The sequence below is a fragment of the Hylobates moloch genome, unplaced genomic scaffold (genome assembly GCF_009828535.3).
Source record: "Hylobates moloch isolate HMO894 unplaced genomic scaffold, HMol_V3 SCAFFOLD_4, whole genome shotgun sequence".
Taxonomy (NCBI): Eukaryota; Metazoa; Chordata; class Mammalia; order Primates; family Hylobatidae; genus Hylobates; species Hylobates moloch.
This window is the reverse complement of record NW_026652279.1, coordinates 174,080,143-174,103,003: the sequence shown is the minus strand read 5'-3', so window position 1 is coordinate 174,103,003 and position 22,861 is coordinate 174,080,143. Positions and strand designations below refer to the sequence as shown.

Here is a 22,861-nt window from a genome sequence, read left to right as displayed (position 1 = left end):
AAATAGGGAAACAGGTCAGGTTTTAATAACTCGACATAGAAATACCTCAGCTCTGGCTGGAAGGACTGGCCAAGATGTGGACCCCGACAAGGCACGTTCTGTGGGGACCACGGCTCAGCCCCGTGAGCACAGGTGGGTGGAGGGAGGCTCTTGGCGCCGCACTTGCCACGTCGGAGGTGCGTTTCCTGCGTCCTCCCGAGTGGGGTTCCCTGAGGTCACCCGTCCTGAGGGTGGTGCTCACGTGGCCTGGGCCACGCCCCCATTGGGCTGGCTTTGTCACAGGAGGCTCATCTCTGGGGTCAGGAGCAGCTGTTTTGGGATCAGATTGCACTGAGTCACCAGGCGGCCGGGCTCACCAGACCTGTGGGCCTCGGGCCTTGCACGTTAATTGTGAGCTTATTCCGTGAGAGGGTTGCACAGAAGGCACGTTGTACAGTCCGAGGCCTCTTGATACCAGCTTTCGCCATAAGCTACTTTTTTTTAAAAGAACTCTATATATTAGGGGGAAAGTCATTGCTGCTTTTCCATTCAGGGTCTCCTAGTTATAGCAGATAAAGTTTAATTGAGTTGTACGCTAACAAATTGCTGAATTCAAGATAGTTGATCTAATTTAGTGGGATCTTGAGATTGAAGTAATTGCTCAGTTTTCTACCAAGTATTTAACCAGAGATCTTAGCTACTTTTGAAGTTTATTTATTTGTTTATTGGATACAGGATCTCACTGTTGCCAGGCTGGAGTACAGTGGCACGATCACAGCTCACTGCAGCTCACTTGAGCTGGGTTCAAGTGATCCTCCCATCTCAGCCTCCCAACTAGCAGGGACTTCAGGTGTGTACCACCACGCCCAGCTAATTTTTTTATTTTGAGTACAGACAGGGTCTTCTTGAATTGCCCAGGCTGGTCTCGAACTGTTGGGCTCAAGTGATCGTCCCGCCTCAGCCTTCCAAAGTGCTGGGATTACAGGCTTGAGCCACCACGCCTGGCCTCAGCTTATTTAGTTGACATGTAACGGGTCTGTTAGCTTTTTACCTGTGAAATGTAACAGTGTAAGCACATCAGAAACATTATTTCCTGGTAGCTTCTCTGCACCTTTTCTGGAATCTGGAAATTTGTACAGGGCACTTGGGAAGTGTGGTGGGTTTTCCCAGAGCCCTCTCACTCTTACACATCTGCTGTCTGGAGGGACGGTTGGTGCAGTTCTAGGGCTGAGTGCCAGGCGGGCACTTGGCCTGTGTGCGTCCGCTGTCTGGAGGGTTGGTTGGTACAGTTCTAGGGCTGAGCGCCAGGCGGGCACTTGGCCTGTGTGCGTCTGCTGTCTGGAGGGATGGTTGGTGCAGTTCTAGGGCTGTTCCTGCGTCCGCTGTCTGGAGGGACGGTTGGTGCGGTTCTAGGGCTGTTTAAGCGTCCACTGTCTGGAGGGATGGTTGGTGCAGTTCTAGGGCTGTTTAAGCGTCCACTGTCTGGAGGGACGGTTGGTGCAGTTCTAGGGCTGTTTAAGCGTCCACTCTCTGGAGGGATGGTTGGTGCAGTTCTAGGGCTGTTCGTGCGTCCGCTGTCTGGAGGGACGGTTGGTGCAGTTCTAGGGCTGTTCGTGCGTCCGCTGTCTGGAGGGACGGTTGGTGCAGTTCTAGGGCTGTTCGTGCGTCCGCTGTCTGGAGGGACGGTTGGTGCAGTCCTAGGGCTGTTCGTGCGTCCGCTGTCTGGAGGGATGGTTGGTGCAGTTCTAGGGCTGTTTAAGCGTCCACTCTCTGGAGGGATGGTTGGTGCAGTTCTAGGGCTGTTCGTGTGTCCGCTGTGTTCAGGGCTTCAGGACATCAGGTGGGGCTCGTGTTCCCAGTGCAGAGGTAGGGCCCAGGGCAAGGGGCTGGTGTCCTGCACAGCTAGTGTGGGTGTAGGCAGGGCCACCCCAGTGGGTGGCTCCGAAGCCAGCCCCCCTCACCTTGCCCCCAACCACGGCCAGAGCCCCCCTGTTCTCGATCTCCCAGCGATGGTGTTTGCAGGCAGCAGTGGAGGATCCTGGCCTGGTGCTGGGTCCAAGTTGGCCCTTCCTAGTGCTCGACACATGGAGGGCACTTTCCCTTCAGAGGAGGACTTGGGACTGAATCTTACACCTAGAGGCTGAGGAACCCTTTGCACGTTTGTTTGTTTTTAATTAAATTGTACAGTACCTATTTTGCCTTAAAAAAAAAAAAAACTACCTTAGTCCCACTGCTGGGCGTGTTTCCAAAAGAAAGGAAGTTACTCTGTTGAAGGGCGTCTGTCCTCCAGTGTTCACCACGGCACTGCTCCCTCAGCCAGGATGCAATCAACCCAAGTGTCTGACCGCAGATGGATGGATAAGGAAAGTGGGGTGCACACACTCAATGGAGTACTGTTCAGCCTTAGAAAGAATGAGATCCTGGCCAGGTGCGGTGGCTCTCACCTGTAATCCCAGCACTTTGTGAGGCTGAGGCGGGTGGGTCACCCGAGGTCAAGAGTTTCAGACCAGCCTAGTCAACATGGTGAAACCCTTTCTCTACTAAAATACAAAAATTAGCCAGGCGTGGTGGTGGGCACCTATAATTCCAGCTACTCAGGAGGCTGAGGCAGGAGAATCGCTTGAACCTAGGAGGTTGAGGCTGCAGTGAGCTGAGTTTGTACCACTACACTCCAGCCTGGGCGACAACAGCAAGACTCCATCTCAAAAAGAAAAAAAAAAAATCCTGTCATTTGCAGCAGCATGGAGGGAACCGGAGGACACTGTGTTAAGTGAAATAAGTCAGGCACAGAGATAGATATCACATGTTCCCACCCACATGTGGGCACTAAATAAAAATGAAACTCATGGAGGCAGAGAGTAGAAGGGCGGTTACCAGAGGCCGGGAAGGGAGGGGGATAGAGAGGCTCGTTAATGGTTACAGACCTACAGTTAGAAGAAGTGAGACCGAGTGTTGGTAGGTGAGACCCACTATAGGTAACAGTAACATATATTTCAAAATAGCTAGAAGAGAAGATTTGGAATGTTCCAACACAAAGAAATGGTAAATGTGGGTGGATCCCTGTTACCCAGGTTTTTGTTTTTTGTCTTTCGTGAGACGGAGTCCCGCTCTGTCTCCCAGGCTGGAGTACAATGGCACGATCTCGGCTCACTGCAACCTCCGCCTCCTGGGTTCAAGCGATTCTCCTGCCTCAGCCTCCCGAGTAGCTGGGATTACAGGCATGCGCCACCACGGCCAGCCTCCAGTGACCCAGGTTTGATCATGACACATTGAATGCCTGTATCAAAATATCACATGGACCCCATTAATATGTACACCTATTAGGTATCCATAAATATTAAAAATAAAAAACTTTTTAGCATTATAAAACTGATAGGTTTAAGAATTAGCCAAATTTGGCCAGGCGTGGTGGCTCACGCCTGTAATCCCAGCACTTTGGGAGGCCAAGGCAGGTGGATCACGAGGTCAGGAGATCAAGACCATCCTGGCTAACACGGTGAAACCCCATGTCTACTAAAAATACAAAAAATTAGCCGGGCGTGATGGCGGGCGCCTGTAGTCCCAGCTACTGGGGAGGCTGAGGCAGGAGAATGGCGTGAACCCGGGGGGCGGAGCTTGCAGTGAGCCGAGATCGCGCCACCGCGCTCCAGCCTGGGCGACAGAGTGAGAGTCCGTCTCAAAACAAAACAAAAAAAAAGAATTAGCCAAGCCAAACTTACAGAAGTTAAAGAGGAAAAGGCCATCAGTCCTCCACCGCCGGGCTGTGGTGCTTATGTTTGCAGCTGTCTGATGAGCCCGCTGTTGCTGCTCACGGCTCTCCCTGGTGAACCCGAGGCCAGAGGGGCCCTCCCTGCTCTGCCCACCCCAGTTAGAAAGTTTTTCCTTTGCCTGAAGGATTACGTGCTTTTTTTTTTTTTTCTGTTTAAAGATTTGTCCTGTCTAGCAAATTGAAGATTTCCACCAGTTTCTCATTCTAACCCTAAGACAACTTTATTGCTTATTTATAATCTCAAATTGAGAATGCACAAGAGTGGTTCAGCTCAGGATGAAACTGTTTCCGTGCATGACTGATTTATCACTCTGAACTGAGTTAATACCTAGGTAAGCATTTGCTGTTCTTATTTTCTGTTTTTCTCGATTGCTTTATCTTTGCAGCTGACTTTAATTTTATTAACTAGTCAGCTTCTAGGTGCAAAAGTCACAGGCTAGCGGGAGGCGGTCGTAGCAGTGCAGGGTGGGCGGGAGGTGGTCGCGGCAGTGCAGGGTGGGGACGGAGGGGAAGCAGGTCCCTCCCTCTCGGTCCTCCGGACCCTACAGAGAGTTTCTCATGTTATCTGTCCCAAGATGTCCCCTGTGTGTGAGACACTTTACATGTTTCTAAAAGCACATGCATGGGCCAGGTGCGGCGGCTCACCCCTGTCATCCCAGCACTTTGGGAGGCTGAGGTGGGCAGATCACCTGGGGTCAGGAGTTCGGGACCAGCTTGGCCAGTATGGCAAAACCTCATCCCTACTAAAACTACAAAAATTAGTCAGGCATGGTGGCGCACACCTGTAATCCCAGCTACTCAGGAAGCTGAGGCAGGAGAGTCGCTTGAACCTGGAAGGTGGAGGCTGCAGTGAACCAAGATCTCGCCACTGTACTCCAGCCTGGGACACACACACACACACACACACACACACACATAAATAAATAAATATAAAAGTGCAGGCACTGAGACAGGCGTGGTGGCTCTCGCCTGTAATCCCAGCATAAAATAAAAAAATAAATATAAAAGTGCAGGCACTGAGATGGGCGTGGTGGCTCTCGCCTGTAATCCCAGCATAAAATAAATAAATAAATATAAAAGTGCAGGCACTGAGACGGGCGTGGTGGTTCTCGGCACTGAGACGGGCGTGGTGGCCCTCGCCTGTCATCCTAGCATAAAATAAATAAATAAATATGAAAGTGCAGGCACTGAGGCGGGCGTGGTGGCCCTCGCCGGTAATCCCAGCATTTTGGGAGTCTTAGGCGGGCGGATTGCTCAAGACCAGCCTGACCAACATGGCAAAACCCCATCTCTACTAAAAATACAAAAACTAGCTGGGCGTGGTGGCACACACCTGTAATCCCAGCTGCTTGGAAGGCTGAGGCAGGAGAATTATCTGAGCCTGGGAGGTGGAGGTTGCAGTGAGCCGAGATCACGCCACTGCACTCCAGCCTGGGTGACAGACCAAGACCCTATCTCAAAAAAAATAAATAAATAAAACAATAAAAGCACAGGCACTGAAGAGAAATCTTTGTTGAGGTGAAATCCACTTATCCCACAGTCCCTCCGTTTCAAGCATACGGTGCAGTGGTGACGGGTGCATTCGTGAGTTTGGCAAAGGTTGTGACTGGATCCCATCTCCCTATGACCACACTGCTCTGTGTTGTTCTCTGCGGTTCGCCATGCGCATGGGCACCTGGGCTGTGTGTCTTAGCATTGCCCCGCGTTACACGTGAGGAACCCTTGGGCCCCTTCAGTCTGTGCATGGGAATCTGCACCTCTTTCTCTTCCTGTCCAAGCACTTGGGGAAGCCAACCCGCCGAGCTCGGCGCCACAAGCTTTCCTGATGGGGATACCCCGGTGCCCTCCGGCTGGGCCCTTCTCCTCGAAGTTTCCTGCAGACTGGTGTCTGAATCAAGACCTGATGTCATGAGTCCATTAGAAGAGGCGGGATAAATGCTGAATCCCTTGACTATGTCGCCGCCCTCAAGATAATAAATTGGCGTCTGGTCACTGGAAGGGGGTCGGTCAGTGCTGTGTGTCCGTGTAACTGTGGACTCCTGGGCTGCACACACTGGAGGGTTTTTATCCTTCTTGAAGCTCAGGTTGCCCCATCTGTGGCCAGCGGGAGCCTCTTCTGGTTGGCCCCTGAGTCCTGTGGATGTGACTGTGGTGCCGACGGCTTCCTCGAGTCTGCAGGATGGGCTACCCTGGGCTCCTCCCATGGGCCCCAGACCTGGACCCGCCTGTTTCTCCAGGAAACTCTGGTGTGATGTGTGTCACTGGGCCTTTGTCAGTGTGGCTCCTGAAGCTTGTTCTTGGGTGGATTCCTCGGGATGTGTTTGTGGGAACTGTACTCGCAGAGTGCTTGAAGACCTCGGGTGGGATCTGGGAACTGGGAGGTGGTGTCGGTGTTGACTCGTTTTGAAGTGGCCATACTGTTGTTTGGGGAAGCACACCCTGGAGTATTTGGTGTGATGGGGCAGTGGGTGTGCAGCTCTGCCTCACACAGTCCAGGGGATGGAGGCAGATGTGCGTGTGCACGTGTGTGCCCGTGTGGTGTGTGTGTGCACGTGTGTACCTGTGTGTGGTATGCGTGTGCACGTGTGTGTCTGTGTGGTGTGCATGTGCACATGTGTACCTGTGTGTGCACGTGTGTGTCTGGTGTGTGCGCACGTGTGTGTCCGTGTGGTGTGTGCATGTGTGTACCTATGTGTGGTGCGCGTGCAGATGGGGAGGTGATGGGGGAGCAAATGTGCTGAAATGTTCACAGTCGGGGAATCTGATGGGGATGTGGGGGTTCTTTGTGCAGTTCTTATTGTTGCTATTTCATGGCTAGGTATTTTAAAATTTATTTTTTATTTTGTTGTCCAAGCTGGTCTGGAACTCCTGGGCTCAAGCAATCCTCCCACCTAGGCCTCCCAAAGTGCTGGGATTACAGGCATAAGACATGGCACCCGGCCCAAAATACATTTTTAAAAATGTAAACAAAAGGCTAGACATGGTGGGTCACGCCTGTAATCTCAGCACTTTGGGAGGCTGAGGTGGGTGGATCGCCTGAGGTCAGGAATTTGAGACCAGCCTGGCCAACATGATGAAACCCCGTCTCTACTAAAAATAAAAAAAATTAGCCAGGCCTGGTGGCGGATGCCTGTGATCCCAGCTATTCAGGAGGCTGAGGCAGGAGAATCGCTTTAACCCGGGAGGCGGAGGTTGCAGTGAGCTGAGATTGTGCCACTGCCCTCCAGCCTGGGCGACAGAGTGAGACTCCGTCTAAAAAAAAAAAAAGTAAACCAAACAGCAAAACCAGCCTTGCAGCTTCCTTGCTGTGACCTGAGCTGTGTCTGAGAAGGCTCATGCCCCGTAAGGGCTGTGCCACGCTGAAGTCTCCTCAGGAAAAGAGATGCAGAGAGGCTGGCTTGGGCGGTGGGGGTGCGCAGCTGCTGGGTGGGCACCCGGGTGGCTCCTGCACTGGCTCTCCTTGCTGTGCCTTCTTGGCATCTCCTCCTGGGCCGCCTCCCATGCTTCAGGCCGTGCCTCCTGGTACCCCAGCCCTGCAGCTGTGGTCACTCACAGAGGCAAGGCCATCCTGGTAGCAGCCGTCCCTGTGCCCCCAACCCCCAGGTCATGCACCTGGTCTCTGCCACGGTCAGTTCTGTGGCTCAGGTGAGGAGCAAAGACCCTGTCTGTTGGGAAGAGGTGGATTCCTCCTATCTGGATGGAAGCCGGGGCTGGGCAGGTGCTTCTTCACAGGAGAGCTGCGACCGGTTTCCATACACACACCTGGGTTTCCATGCACACACCCGGGCTCCCATGCACACACTGCACACACCCGGGTTTCCGTGCACACACCCGGGTTTCCATGCACACACCCGGGTTTCCGTGCACACACCCGGGTTTCCGTGCACACATTTGCATCAGCTACACCCCCCACCCACCAGGGCGCCCAGCTCCCTCCTTGGCATTGACGCCATTATCTCATTCATGTAACCATTTTCTGATTATCGTTTACGAGTCACTCCCATTGTGTTAATACCGAAGAAGAGGGAGAAGTCTAGATAAAGATCGGAACCGCCCACTACCCCTATCAGTGGGGGTGAGCCCCACAGATGGTATTTTCAGTGCAAGCCTGGGTCGTCTTTCTGTGCACACGGGGCGGCTATTTTAGAAACACCTGGAGTGCTTTGTACGTAGTCCCGCATCCCATCTTTTTCATTTGACATCACGTGGTGGGAATTTCCACACATCTTGCAATAATTTATTTATTTATTTTTTTTTTTGAGATGGAGTTTCACTCTGTCGCCCAGGCCGGAGTGCAGTGGCACGATCTCGGCTCACTGCAACCTTCATCTCCTGGGTCAAGCAATTCTCCCGCTCAGCCTCCTGAGTAGCTGAGTAGCTGGGATTACAGGTGCTGGCCACCACGCCCAGCTAATTTTTGTATTTTTAGTAGAGATGGGGTTTCACCATGTTGGCCAGGCTAGTCTCAAACTTCTGACCTCAGGTGATCTACCCGTCTCGGCCTCCTAAAGTGCTGCGATGACAGGTGTGAGCCACTGCACCCGGCCAATGCAGTAATTTTTAAGCTCTCTCCCAATGTCTCCATGGCACTGCAGAGTGTGTTATGCGTGGATTATACCTTCCTTAACTGTCGGTGGTCAGGGAGGAAGAAAGGTCTTCCCCTGTACACCTTAGGTCCCCCAGCTGGGCTCTGTACATGGGACTGGCGGAAGATTGAATAATGAGTGAGAAAAAGACGCTTATCAACACGTGTGTCACGCACACCCTGGAGAGCACCCAGATCGGGAGACACAAAGCGTGGCTGGAGCCTGGGTGCCTTCACCGTCCTGGGCAGCCTGCTACCTTCAGGCTTCTGGGCAGGGAAGGGAACCAGGAAAATTTAGTCCACAGGCTGCTTTGTAAGGTTTAAGATGCATCAGGCTTCTGGGCGGGGAAGGGAATCAGGAAAATTTAGTCCACAGGCTGCTTTGTAAGGTTTAAGATGCATCAGGCTTCTGGGCAGGGAAGGGAATCAGGAAAATTTAGTCCACAGGCTGCTTTGTAAGGTTTCAGATGCGGATTTCAGGGGTGTCTTTCCTGGTAGGGAAAGGGAGAGGGAGACGCCCCTGGGAATGGAAAATCCCTTCACAGAAGGCTGCACAAACCATTTAATATTTTGGCCGCTCAGGAATTCCAGACCAGCCTCGGCAACGTGGTGAAATCCTCTCTCTACAAAAAAATGTTTAAAAATTAGCTGGGTGTGGTGGCACACGCCTGTGGTCCCAGCTACGCAGGAGGCTGAGGCAGGGGGATCACTTGAACCTAGGAGGTTGAGGCTGCAGTGAGCTGTGATAGCACCACTGCACTCCAGCTTGGGCGACAGATTGAGACCCTGTCTCAAAAAAAAAAAAAAACTGAGTCTTCAACTCACACCTTTTGTTTTCAAATTGAAAGCACCAGGGTGGAGAACTGGCCTGTGAGTGCGTGTGAGAGAGTGGTCTTGGGATTCACACCTGCCCTCGGAGGAAGATCTGCAGAGTGGAAATGAAGTAGAGAGGAGGAAGCCACAGCCATGTGCAGACGCCTGTGGCCACCGTCTTTGTGTGGCCCCTGCCCGCGTCTGATCACAGACCCTGAGGGGTGTGCAGGGGAGTGTCAGAGCTGTGCCCCCTGTCCTGGCCCGGCAGGTGCCATCCAGGAGCCTCGGTGATGAATGCACAGTGTTGGGTGGTTTGCAGAGGCATGATGTCCCCAGAAGGACAGGGACAAGGAGCCTTGGGGGATAGTGGCCTGAGACCAGATGAGGTGGTCACCTGGGAACATCAGTGCCTGCACCTCAGCCTGAGGGATGAGCCCCTTCTTCAGGGAGCAGCCGCTGCGCCGGCTGGGCCTGGGAGGAACCGCCTTGCCCTCGATGTTCAAGGAAGGGAAAGAAGCTGCAGCTTTAATTTAATCCTCCCCCTGGTGGCCCGCTCAGCCTGGTGGAGTTTAGGGAATGAGTTCAGCGCCTCTATTTTTGGAAGCTGCTCTAAGCTTCTCTGTGTCTGGGGCCAAGGTCAGGCTGTGCGTCTCTGCAGACCCCCTGCTGCCCAGCACTCAAGCCCCCCTGCCACACCACCTGTGGGGTCGGGGCCACCTGCAGAACCAGGGTGGGCACTGATTGATGGTTCCTCACCCCTCTCTCCCCAGCTGGAATGGTATGTGCTCAGCTAAGAAGGTGAAAGATGAGCAAAGTGCTCAGAACCCCAGCGGCAGGTGCAGAACAAGGATATGGAAGGGAGGTGTTTTTAATCCCTGGCGCTTGCTCACTGAATTGGCTCTGGCTAAATCACCTTCAGAGGCATTAGTATTTACTATTAAACCGACTTCACTGTGCGCTTACTCTGAAAAGCAGTGACAGGACTGTGATGTTGCATCAGTGTTTGTGATGGTTCTATTTTAACCAAGATACTGAATTAACAAGAACAGGCTGGGCGCAGTGGCTCACGCCTGTAATCCCAGCACTTTTGGAGGCTGAGGCGGGCAGATCATGAGGTCAGGAGTTCGAGACCAGCCTGGCCAATATGGTGAAACTTTGTCTCTACTGAAAATACAAAAATTAGCTGGGCGTGGTGGCGAGCACCTGTAGTCCCAGCTACTCAGGAGGCTAAGGCAGGAGAACCCAGGAAGCAGAGAGGTTCCAGTGAGCTAAGATTATGCCACTACACTCCAGCCTGGGTGACAGAGCGAGACTCCGTCTCAAAAAATAAATAAATAAAATTTACTATAACTCATTACATGAACAAGTTAAAAAATTACGTAGGTAAACACAAAAGTGCTTTGGTAAGACAAATGTCCATTCAAAAGAAGGGCAAGCTGTTGGAAGTATTTATCTGAGTACGTTTTATTTCTATTGTGGTAAAATACACAGAACATAGAATGTACCATCTTACCCGTGTCTTTCCCCTGTGCAGTTCAGTGGCACGAGGGCCGCTCACCTGGCTGTGTAACCATTGCCGCCGCCCTCTCCAGAGCTGTTTCGTCTTCCGAGACTGAATCTCGGTCCCGTCACTCCCTCCCTCTCGCTGCTGTGGCCTGACTCCCTCCCTTTCTAAGGCTGAATAATATTCCATCGTGTGGACATTCACGTTGCTTATCCACTTGTCTGCCGACGGACACGTGGGTCGCCTCCGTCTCTTGGCTGTTGTAAATGGTTCTGCTGGAACACGGGGGTGCCTGCAGCTCCTTGGGACTCTGTTTTCCACCTGCAGATTTTTGTTTGTTTTTTTGAGACAGAGTCTCGCTCTGTGGCCCAGGCTGGATTGCAGTGGTGCAATCTCGGCCCACTGCAACCTCCACCTCCTGGGTTCAAGCGATTCTCCTGCCTCAGCCTCCCGAATAGCTGGGGTTACAGGTGCCTGCCACCACCACACCCGGCTAATTTTTGTATTTTTAGTAGAGACGGGGTTTCAGCCATGTTAGCCAGGCTGGTCTTGAACTCCTGACTTTAGGTGATCCACCCACCTCGGCCTTCCAAAGTGCTGGGATTACAGGCATGAGCCACCCCCCCGGCCCTCCACCTGCAGATTTTAACTGATGCCCAGCCAGGCGGCATCCAGCCTATCCCTCCAGCCTCAGGGACGTCCTGAAAGGCCTGGCTGTGGGCACCGCTCCCCACGAGCCCTACGTCTGCAGGCCTCAGGCCGACTCTTCCTCTCCAACTTTGTCCCTCCCTCTTGGGAGGGGTCCTCCTGGGGTGGCCCTGTTGTCTTTGTCTGGCTCCAAGGGGAACAGGGCTTGTGGAGGTGACAGGAGTGTCTTGGGGTCTTTTCTCCCCCCTGCCTGGCAGATTACTACAGCCCGGCCATGCTGGGCCTGAAGACCGACCAGGAGGTCCTCGGGGAGCTGGTGCGGGCGAAGCTGCCGGCTGTGGGGGCCCTGATGGAGCGTCTTGGTGTGCTGTGGACGCTGCTGGTGTCCCGCTGGTTCATCTGCCTGTTTGTGGACATCCTGCCCGTGGAGGTGAGCGCCTCACTCCGGCCCCGGGGCGGGTGGGCCGCCAGGGAGTGATGCCGGGTTCCCGTGTCTCTGCAGACAGTGCTTCGGATCTGGGACTGTTTGTTTAACGAAGGCTCGAAGATTATCTTCCGGGTGGCCCTGACCTTGATTAAGCAGCACCAGGAGTTGATTTTGGAAGCCACCAGCGTTCCAGACATTTGCGATAAGTTTAAGCAGATAACCAAAGGGAGTTTCGTGATGGAGTGTCACACGTTTATGCAGGTGAGTGTGTGGGGCTGCACGTGGCTCCATCCCCTCTCCCACGGGGCCCCACCTCACCTGCAGCCTCGGGGGCTGCTCTGACCACCCGGAGGGTGCACAGGACGGGCACCAGTGAGCACAGGGCACAGGATGAGCCTCCGGCTCTGTCCTGCATCTGCCCCCTGTGCCTGGCCTCCGAGGGCTTTCCCGTTTATGGTGGCCCTGTCTTCTTGGCTCTGGCACTGCAGACGCTGCTCCTGGTCCTAATGGCTGTACTCACCTGCTGTGTGTGGTGCCAGAAGTGTGGCTTCCCGAGGCCCGGTCTCTCCACTGGGTCCTGGGCCTGGCGCAGGCTGTATAGACTCAGGCCCTGATGAGGGCGTTGTGGGAGCTGCACCCGACAGGCCTTCTGAGGAAGCCAAGACGCCAGGAGAGGCTCAGGCCCGGGAGTCAGTGGTTTCCTAAGAGGGAGTGGAGGCTCAGGGCCACTCTGGGTGCAGCATGGCAAACGTGGGCGAGATTTCAGCAGCTGGGGCTTCATCAAAGAGACGACCATGTTGGCTGGGCACGGTGGCTCACGCCTGCAGTCCCAGCACTTTGGGAGGCCAAGGCATGTGGATCACCTGAGGTCAGGAGTTCAAGACCAGCCTGGCCAACACGGTGAAACCCCGTCTCTACTAAAAAATACAAAAATTAGCCAGGTGTGGTGGCTCACGCTTATGTAGTCCCAGTTGCTCGGGAGGCTGAGGCACGAGAACCACTTGAACCTGGGAGGCGGAGGTTGCAGTGAGCCCAGAGATTGCGCCACTGCACTCCAGCCTGGGCAACAGAGTAAGACTGTCTCAAAAAAAAAAAAAAAAAGTCCAAAGGAAGCAGATGGTCTTTCCTTCAACTGTTTGACTCATCTAACATTTATGAGCAGCAGAGCTGCAGTCCTAGGCCCCAGGGCAGGAGTGAGATGGTGACAATCTGTGGGTCACCCCAGAACCCCTTGGATGTGGACTGTTCCTCCCTCACCTCACATGAGGCCTGTGTGTCTGTCTGCCAGTCTGGGAGAGCTAAGGTAGAAATTTGTTGGGTTTGTTTTTAAACTAATTGTTTGCCTTCCAGAAAATATTTTCAGAACCTGGAAGCTTATCCATGGCCACCATCGCCAAGCTCCGCGAGAGCTGCAGGGCCCGGCTGCTGGCAAAGGGGTGAGCATTGCCTGTCCCCTGCATTGCTCGTCTCTGCACTGACGACCATTCCCCTTTCCAGAGTTGACACTGGACCAACTTTCACTGCTTTCCTTTTTAGTGTTGTAAATACTTGACATCACTACACTTTAGTTGTGAATTTTTTAAAAGAACAGTTTAAAATCAGGTCATTCTACCAGCTTTTGATGATTACCTATGAAGTCATACTTTTTAAAGAAAACTTATTTTTACCCGAGATAGCAATAATATATAAAATATGAGTGTGGGTTTGTATCTAATAAAGTATGCCAACACCTGTGAGTTTGTGATCAGTTTCTCAGTTGACTGGAAATTAACATAGTGAGTGGTCACTGAGGTCTTCCCAACGGCAGTGTAAATATTCCATTCCTTTCTGTGGCAGAGCGTGCAGTTTATGTGAGGCTTCTGCACATAGTAGGTGCAGAAAGGTCTCTCTTTAGAAAGGTAATTTTTTCCCTTCAACTTTTAAGTTCTGGGTACAGGTGGAGGGTGTGCAGGTCTGTTGCACAGGTAAACGTGTGCCACGGTGATTTGCTGCACAGACCATCCTGCCACCTAGGTATGAAGCCAGCATCCCTTAGCTATTCTTCCTGATGCTCTCCCTGCCCCCGACCCAACGGGCCCCAGTGTGTGGTGTTCCCCTTCTTGTGTCCATGTGTTCTCCTCAGAAGCTCCCACTTACAAGTGAGAACAAGTGGTGGTTGGTTTTCTGTTGCTGTGTTTGTTTGCTGAGGATAATGGCTTCCAGCTCTATCCATGTTCCTGCAGGGGACAAGATCTCATACCTTTTTATGGCTGCATAGTATTCCATGGTATCTATGTATGAAAGGTAATTTTTTTAATGATTTAAAAATTATCATCATGTTACATGAATGAACCAGACAACCGTGCCAGGCACTCGGGCCACTCCAACACCATTCCCTACGTCTGGCACCAAGACCACCCTCACCCGTTTCCCAGACACCCTTCTCTCTGCACCGAGACCACCCTCAACCCCATTTCCCTGACGACGTCTGGCACCAAGACCACCCTCACCCCCCGTTTCCCTGACACCCTTCTCTCTGCACCGAGACCACTCTCAACCCCATTTCCCTGACGTCCTTCTCTCACGAGCTCCCATTTTAGCTGACAAAAGGACAAGGCCCGCACAAAAAAGAAAGAGGCTTTTTATTACATTGTTACAGGCAATGCATTACGTGAGCTGGTCCTGTGTACAATCCCCAAGCCACGGCGAAACATCAGGAGAACGCACCTATCTCACATTGTACACAGCGCAAACAGGATCACCCCGAATGTCAACAGAAGACCAAAAATCACTTTACAAAAAAAAATAAAAACACCCATTTTTATATTTAAAAAAGTGCCAGCCCTTGAGCTGCAGAGCATTAGAGACGCCCAAGGACGTGCCGCCGCTGGAACGAGGCCGCCAGCCGCAAGTGGCCAAGCCCGTCCTGGCCTTTAAAGCTGAACTGAAGCACTCCAGACACTCATCTCTGGAGTTCCTCTTAGGATTTTCCCTCTCTACTGTTGTAATGTGTGAGCACGTCAGCCTCACGACTAGTGACCTTCATGCGTCCTACGTGTGACGGCCGGAGGCTTTCCCTTTGTAAGGCTTAAATCTGAGTGCAGTGAAGAATGAAGAAACCAAACACCAGAACCCTAAAGTCAAATGATAGTGGAGCCAATTTAAAGCGGCACCCCCACCCCCCTCAGAGAGAGCGCCCCCACCCCCTCAGAGAGAGCAGCACCCCCACCCCCCTCAGAGAGAGCGGCACCCCCACCCCCCTCAGAGAGAGCGGCACCCCCACCCTCAAAATTCTACTTTGGTAAATATTAATGTTTAACCAGTTAGCAAAATATTTAACCCAGTTAGCAAAATTAACACCGTCATTTCAATAGTTACTCTGTTGTGCATAGTAAATGCTGCAAGATGAACTTCACATTGGATGAAGATTTGAGAAACGTTTGCCAGAAAGTGTGCCTCCCCCTCGACAGGACCCTAAGCCCAGGGAAAGGAACAGAGGCCCCTGCAGCTGCTGTGCCTGCACGCACCAGGCTAGATCGTCTGGTAGCCGGCGTGACTCCTCTTCCTGCCGACGAGGTAGGCTATGAGGACGATGAGGACCAGCCCCGCCAGGGCACCACCCACAGCGATGGGGATCAGCATGTTGTTCTCGTCCAGCAGACACTCCTCCACTGCCAAGACAGACGGATGGCGTCAGGGCTCCGCTCACACAGGGGCCTGCAAACAGGCCTCTCTTCCCACCACTCTCCCACATCAGCCAAAAGGCAAAGAGGAACCCTGGTGGAAGGTTCCAGGTCTAGCTGGAATTGTCACTTGGGGAAGCCGCTGCAGAGACTGGTGCTCTCTGCACGGCGAGGAAACCACACGTTTCTCCCCCATCTGGAATCAGGGGCTGTGGCCGGACAGCTGTGCTGCGTCCAGGGCCTCTGGGCACATCAGATGACAGTGTTGTATTCAACTTTCACGGGAGAAGCGCCACCATGGTTTCTTAAAATGATTCCCTTACTCTCAAATGGTACCAGGGGTTCCCAGCTGAGAGACATGCTGGGCCTCTCTAAAGCAGGGGGAGTTTCCTCTAGAATCTCAGACCGGGAAGAAGAAACAGCTCCTTGCAGAGGAACAGGGGCATCACCCCAGCCCACACAGAAGCGACTAAATGTCCACAGGTGGAGTCTGAACCGCGTCCTCCACACCCCACGACAGCTGCCCTCGGTGACACTCACCAGAGCCAAACTGGCCACCTTCCACCTTGAAAGCCTGGACCCACACTTTGAAGATATTGACTGAAAACGCCTTCGTGACGCGGACGTGCTCCTCGGCGTTGCACTTGTAGGAATTGCCGACGGTGGCCTGCAGCGCTCTCAGGGAGCCGTTGGCAGCTTTAAAGGCAGGGTCTGCAACACAAAGAGAAGTCTAATGACTCCAGAATACCCTGGGGGGCGGGGGCAGTGGCTCACAGAGATTGTGGGTTCTCACCTCTGGCGTCAGGAAGAGTTGTATTCAACTGGATTCCTTGTAGGAAAAACCGGCTAGAACTTGCATTCTTAAAAAGAAAAATGATCTTTAAACACTGAGCAGATTCATAAAAGATGATCTTTAACCACTTAGTAGAGTCACACATTTATCATCAAACTTGAATGGTCATTTGGTAATAAACCTGACTTCCTACATTTCTAGTATTAGAACAAACTGCAAAATATCTTGTCTATAAAAGGCATTGTGTATCTCTGGGGAATGAAAATTTTAGTTAGTTCCTTCTAGACCCTTTTCTTTTTTTTTTTTGAGACAGAGTCTGGCTCTGTCACCCAGGCTGGAGTGCAGTGGCGCGATTTCGGCTCACTGCAAGCTCCGCCTCCTGGGTTCACGCCATCCTCCTGCCTCAGCCTCTCCGAGTAGCTGGGACTACAGGCACCCGCCACCATGCCCGGCTAATTTTTTTTGTATTTTTAGTAGAGACGGGGTTTCACCGTGGTCTCGATCTCCTGACCTCGTGATTCGCCCACCTCGGCCTCCCAAAGTGCTGGGATTACAAGCGTGAGCCACCGCGCCCAGCCTAGACCCTTTTCTGAGAGTCTTGCTGTGTTACCCAGGTTGGAGTGGAGTGCAGTGGAGTGATCACAGCTCATTGCAACCTGAACTTCTGGGCTCAAGCCATCCTCCCACCTCAGCCTCCCAAGTAGCTGGGACCACAGGTGTGTGCCACTGCGCCCAGCTAACTCGTTTTATTATTTGCAGAAACGGAGCCTCCCTGTGCTGCCCAGGCTGGTCCTTCCAGACCTCCTGAGAGAGTCAGAGTCTCTGGAAAACAGGGACTGCGGGAGCTATCACGGCACAGGAAAGCAAGATTTGGAAAGCTAAAATTATAAGAAACGGAACTGTTAATTCATTTGCACAGCGATTTAAAAAGATTGACAAGTGACAATTATATGCTTCAAGTCTTATGTTGCCAACTGCACAGGAGTCCTCCCAGGCAGAAATGCCACCACGGAGCCACAGGGCAGCAGCATCTGAGGCCAGAAGGCCGCGCGGCCACGCAGCAGCAGACCCACAACCTGCATCCCCTCCCCTGCAGCCACTCCAGCTGTGGGCACAGCAGCCCTGCCCACATCATCTGCTGCATCTATGAATGGAATGGAAAAGGGGGAGGGAACCAAGGAACTAAAAAGCCCAGGATAAAGGAAAGGCAGAAAAATGTGAGGCCGCCTCCTTCCTAACGCTGCCTCCCATAAGCAGACCCAGGGCACAAAAAGACATGGTGGAGACACAGTGGGCGCCCCCAGAGAGGTGCCACCCCAGCCTCACCATCCCGAACTGGAAGAGCAGGACGGTGGTGCCCTCGCTGTGCAGCTCCAGAGTCACCAGGTGGGCGCCGCAGCTCCCGCTGGCCGAGGTCTTGTTGGGGTTGATGTTGAGAAGCCTTGTCACCGTCTGCATAAGACAAGCCAGCAAGTCACCACCCTAACTCAGGTCCTCCACACTCTCGAAAAGACAAAAACAGTCCTGAAACCGTGAATTCAAGGCCACATTTGTCTTAACCAAAACCAGGAGGAAAACACTGAAGGACCACACTAGTGCAGATTTCAGGATCCCAAGATGACTCTCCCTGCCCCCGTGACAGCTGCTCTTGGAGTGCAGCATCCTCACGTGGAGGGCACCCAGCGGCACCACCTCCCCCTGCAGCAGTCAGCCCTGCAAGCTCACCCCACGGCACGCAAGTCGACCCCCACAACCCCACAGCCTGTCACTATTAAGGGAGAAAAACTATTTCAAAAGAAAACTATAAAAATGTAACACTTAAATATTTCCATGATAAATATGTAAAGAAACCTTAGGTTCTATCAGGGGCCAAGTTTTAGGCTCCGTGGGCCACACTGCTCAATAGGCCACGCTGGGACACCAGCCTTGGATGATGGAACCAGCAGGACAGCTGTGATCCTACAAAACGGACTCACTGACACAGACGCCAGCTCTTGTCCTATAGAGTCACGTCCTGCAAGCTGAGCTCCCATCCCGACTTACAGCATGACATGCAGAGACGCATGTTCTCAGTGCACAGGGAGCAGAGGCCCCAGCCCTACCGTGCCGTCCCCCTCTCCCAGGTGAGGCCCCAGCCCTACCGTGTTGTCCTTCCTCTCGTAGGTGAGGTTCAGCTGCAACCCCATGCTGGCCAGCAGGCAGGTCCCGTTGGTGCCGCTCACATTGTACTTGTCCACAGAGGGGCTCTCGGGCACGGGTGAGGGCGAGGGGCTGGGTGGCACAGGGGGCGCTGTGGTTGGGGAAGGCCTGTCTTGTTCACAGCGTGTCTCTGCAGGTGTAGTGGAGGGAGATTCAGGTCTGGGTTTCTCATAACCATCAGCAGTTACAGTAAGATCCAAACTCAGAAACAAAGCTACATCTGTGGACTCTGGCGTCCTTGGTGACTATTTTCTCGGTCTCCCAAGGTGGCTCTCACTAATGCCTTTCTAGACGCGCAGGACAGAGCTGGGTCCTGCAGACGGCAGACGGCAGACGGCAGACGGCTCAGGGCGATAGGCACCGCCCACCTCCCATTACCCAGAACGGTTCTGCCTGGGCGGCAGGCACCGCCCACCACACCCCAAGCCCCGTGGCTGGACAGGGTCCACTGTGCCACCCTCTTCCTAAAGTGAGGGTGAGAAGGCCTTGAACGCTGTCACGAAGGAGTGGACGCAGGAGGCTGTGCTGCGTGGCCGGCCACCTCACCCCATGGGAAATGGTGACGACTCAGAAACTGCTCCCTGAGCTGTCGGGTGAGTGCCAAGATCGTGCTGCAAACACTACCCAGAGGAAAACAGAGGGTCTGCAGCACACACAGACCGGCCAGGTGGGACACAGAGCAGCTAAGGAGGCCCTCTGGCAGGACAGGGGTCAGGCAGCTTCCGTGAGGACCCCACGTGTGAGCAGAGACTCAAAGGCGGGCGAGGCGAGCCAGCTGTGTGGGGTTTTCATTTGGGGAGGGGCTGTGGGGGATGGGCAAGCATCCTCACGAGGGAGAAGACAGTGAGTGTGGGTGCGTCTGAAATCCCCAGACAAGAGGGCACAGTTCAGGGAATCTGTGGGGGTCGGGGGGGAACATGGCACCCCTGGGGAACTCCCAGCAGTCTGAATGTGACTCTGTCCCTCAGCAATTCACCCACCAAGATGCTCACAACACAAATGTATATTCAAAGTCAAGGCAGACTGAACCCTAGGTAGAGCTCCACCGAGTCTTCTGTGGCCAACACTCTCACCAACACACCATCAACCTCGAAATCAGGTTCTTTCTTTTACTACCTTGTTTCTGTGGATGCTCAAGAATAACACTGATATAATTTCTACCCAACTGGATCCTTTCCACATCTCTGCTAGGCTGAGTCACCACACGTGAGCCCCACACATCCAGCGGGGCAGCCCTGCAGGGAATCTGCCACTCGTAACTCCATCAGTCACTTGTTGCTTCCGCTTCCATCTCAACAGTCAGTGGCCAGTTCCCACCTTCACATCCCATCTACTCAGGGGAGGAAAGAGACAGGAAACATCGCCTATGTCAGCACCCCAACAGGTTCTGAGACACACACAGGAGTCCCCCCGCAGCCCGGTGTAAAAGCCCCTTCTGGACAGAGCACAAGATGGCAGAGAGGAGCTGCAGTAACCACACCAAGCTCTGAAGTGAGAGGCACTGACGGCCACTGGGAGCCGTCCCAACCGGGGATGTGCTCAGAGACCCTCGCTCACTGCCCTTGGCTAAGCTGCAGGTTGACCAGCCCTTTCCAAAACAGCTTCACTTGCTGGGCACAGTGGCTCATGCCTATAATTCCAGGGCTTTGAGAGGCCAAGGAAGGACTGCTTGAGCCCAGGAGTTCAAGGCCAGCCTGGGCAACACAGGGAGACCCTATCTCCACAAAGTTTTTTTAAAAAATAAGCCAGGCATGGTGGCATGCGCCTTAGTCCTAGCTACTCAGAAGGCTGACTCAGGAGGGTCACTGGAGCCTGGGAGGCTGAGGCTGCAGTGAGCAGTCTAAAAAAAAAAAAAAAAAGGCAGCTTCACGGATCCTTTATAAAATGTTACAGAACACGGTTAAACAGGCAAAGCAAAGTTAAATGTGCAAAACCCAATCAAAACCGGCCAGTCTTGTCCAAATTCTAGTCTACATGGCCACACGACGCACAGAAAAAGTGTAACCTACACTGCTTTGACAATTATTTTTCACCTGTGATCCACGTGGCACATCCATTTTCCACCTTGTTTCTGTAGAGTGGTCACAAGAAGTTGGAAACACAAATAAAACATCATTAGGTCTAACCACCAGTTTAAAAAACTGCAACTTGAGAAATAAGTGTGGATAAAATGCCCCCTTCCTTCTACCTGAATTACAAATGCAAACCCACACTCTCCTTCCCTGAACGCGTACTAAATACCAAAGTCCTTCCTGCTGAGGGCGGAGGACACTGACGGAGAGCTCATCACGGAACGCACTGGAGGGTGCCCTGCGCTGCCTGGGGGGAGATGGTGGCACAGGAGCCTCTGGGGAGACCTGAGGGTCCACTGTCACACCTCCAGCCCCTCCGGGGAGCAGCACGCAGCCGGGCCTTTCCAAAGCTCATGTGCTCTGAAGGCCCCTCCTCCTCTCCCAGCAACAGAGATACTCACATCAACCCGTAGGCTGCAATTCAGACCCTCAAGGGTGTCTGTGAGGATGAGACTGGTTTGCACCCAGGTTCTGGGCTCACAGTTCCCACAGCCTCTTTTACAGTCTTTTGTGACAATGTTGGGTGTGTCAGGCCTCTGACCTCCTGCCCCTTCCACCTGTCCTGAGGGACTCTCATCCTCTCCGCCTTTCTGATGGTAGGTCTTTTTTTTTTTCTTTTTTCTTTTTTTTTTTTTTGAGACAGAGTCTCACTTGCTCTGCCACCCAGGGTGGAGTGCAGTGGCGCCATCTCAGCTCACTGCAACCTCCACATCCAATGTTTTACCATCGATTTCTTCCATTTAAGCTAGGAGTCAGACTCTGTTCCTAGGAATAATAAAAAAATGCTGCGGCTGGGCGCGGTGGCTCACGCCTGTAATCCCAGCACTCTGGGAGGCTGAGGCGGGTGGATCATAAGGTCAGGAGATCAAGACCATCCTGGCTAACACGGTGAAACCCCATCTCTACTAAAAACACAAAAAATTAGCTGGGCGTGGTGGCGGGCGCCTGTAGTCCCACCTACTCAGGAGGCTGAGGCAGAAGAATGGCGAGAACCTGGGAGGCGGAGCTTGCAGTGAGCCGAGATCACGCCACTGCACTCCAGCCTGGGTGACAGAGCGAGACTCCGTCTCAAAAAAAAAAAAAAAAAAAATGCTGCCAAATTGGGTGAGAGATGAGACATGGTGACCTCCATTTCCAACTCTTAACAGAAGTCAGGCAGTTCTCTGATTCATTCAACAAGCGTGCACCTATCAGACCCTAAGGATAAAGGGCGAAGACACCCCACTCCTCCAGGTGAACTCATAAACCCAAAAGCCTGGCTGAGCCTCACCGTAGATCTGCTAACCCCATGAGGGCCTGGGCTGGAAATCCAGTCCGGATGGATACCTGGCTGACTCCAGCCTCAGGCAGAGCTGCACTCAGACCCTCTGGAGTGATAGTCATCTACCCATCTACCCTACTTTGTTTTTTTCGGTTTTTTTTTGAGATGGAATCTCGCTCTGTCACCCAGGCTGGAGTGCAGTGGCATGATCTCGGCTCACTGCAACCTCCACCTCTCAGGTTCAAGTGATTCTCCTGCCTCAGCCTCCTGAGTAGGTGGGACTACAGGTACCTGCCACCACGCCCAGCTAATTTTTATATTTTTAGTAGAGACGGGTTTTTGCCATGTTGGCCAGGCTGGTCTTGAATTCCTGACCTGAGGTGATCCACCCACCTCGACTTCCCAAAGTGCTGGGATTACAGGACTGAGCCACTGCACCCAGCCACATGTGCCCTACTTTGAAGATGCTCAGGAAGGAAGGTACAAAACCAACAGGAAAGTCCATTCAAAGTTGGCTTGTCCTTCATTTCCTTTTAAAATAAAATCTATGAGATCCCCGAGCTTTTTTAGATAAGATGATGTATTGAAAGGCAAGATGGGCTGGGCATGGTGGCTCACACCTATAATCCCAGCACTTTGGGAGGTCAGGAGCTCAAGACCAGCCTGGCCAACATGGTGAAACCCCCTCCCCTACTAAAAATACAAAAATTAACCAGATGTGGTGATGTGCACTTGTAATCCCAGCTACTCAGGAAGCTGAGGCAGGAGAATCGCTTGAACCCGGGAGGCAGAGGTTGCAGTGAGCCGAGATGGCACCATTGCACTCCAGCCTGGGCAACAGAGCAAGACTCTGTCTCAAAAAAAAAAAAAAAAAAAAGACAAGATACATGAGGCTTTCTGGTGAAGCACCACCCAGGCAGGAAGCCCAGCCTCCAGGAGGCCCCGCCCCAGGCACACCGGCATCTCCACACCGGTTCCCTCCAGGACGCCCCGCCCCAGGCACACCGCATCTCCACACCGGCTCCCTCCAGGACGCCCCGCCCCAGGCACACCGCATCTCCACACCGGTTCCCTCCAGGACGCCCCGCCCCAGGCACACCGGCATCTCCACACCGGTTCCCTCCAGGACGCCCCGCCCCAGGCACACCG

The 22,861-nt window shown here is 53.1% G+C and overlaps 2 protein-coding genes across 3 annotated transcripts in view; one reads left to right on the top strand and one right to left on the bottom strand.

Annotated features, from left to right (window-relative positions):
* Positions 1-13,461, top strand: part of GRTP1 (growth hormone regulated TBC protein 1) — a 37,784-nt gene extending 24,323 nt beyond the window's left edge. For both annotated transcript variants that reach the window (XM_032151410.2, XM_058438121.1), the window contains exons 6-8: positions 11,556-11,728; positions 11,801-11,986; positions 13,076-13,461. In XM_032151410.2, coding sequence (XP_032007301.1) covers positions 11,556-11,728; positions 11,801-11,986; positions 13,076-13,165 — 449 coding nt within the window. In that variant the 3' untranslated portion in view covers positions 13,166-13,461. The remainder of the gene's footprint in view (positions 1-11,555; positions 11,729-11,800; positions 11,987-13,075) is intronic.
* An 869-nt stretch (positions 13,462-14,330) lies between these two features.
* LAMP1 (lysosomal associated membrane protein 1) overlaps positions 14,331-22,861 on the bottom strand; it is a 30,586-nt gene continuing 22,055 nt past the window's right edge. Inside the window, exons 3-8 of the mRNA XM_058438175.1 lie at positions 18,322-18,624; positions 17,507-17,632; positions 16,181-16,247; positions 15,928-16,098; positions 15,232-15,375; positions 14,331-14,838 (exon numbers count right to left, since the gene is read on the bottom strand). Coding sequence (XP_058294158.1) covers positions 15,236-15,375; positions 15,928-16,098; positions 16,181-16,247; positions 17,507-17,632; positions 18,322-18,624 — 807 coding nt within the window. The 3' untranslated portion in view covers positions 14,331-14,838; positions 15,232-15,235. The remainder of the gene's footprint in view (positions 14,839-15,231; positions 15,376-15,927; positions 16,099-16,180; positions 16,248-17,506; positions 17,633-18,321; positions 18,625-22,861) is intronic.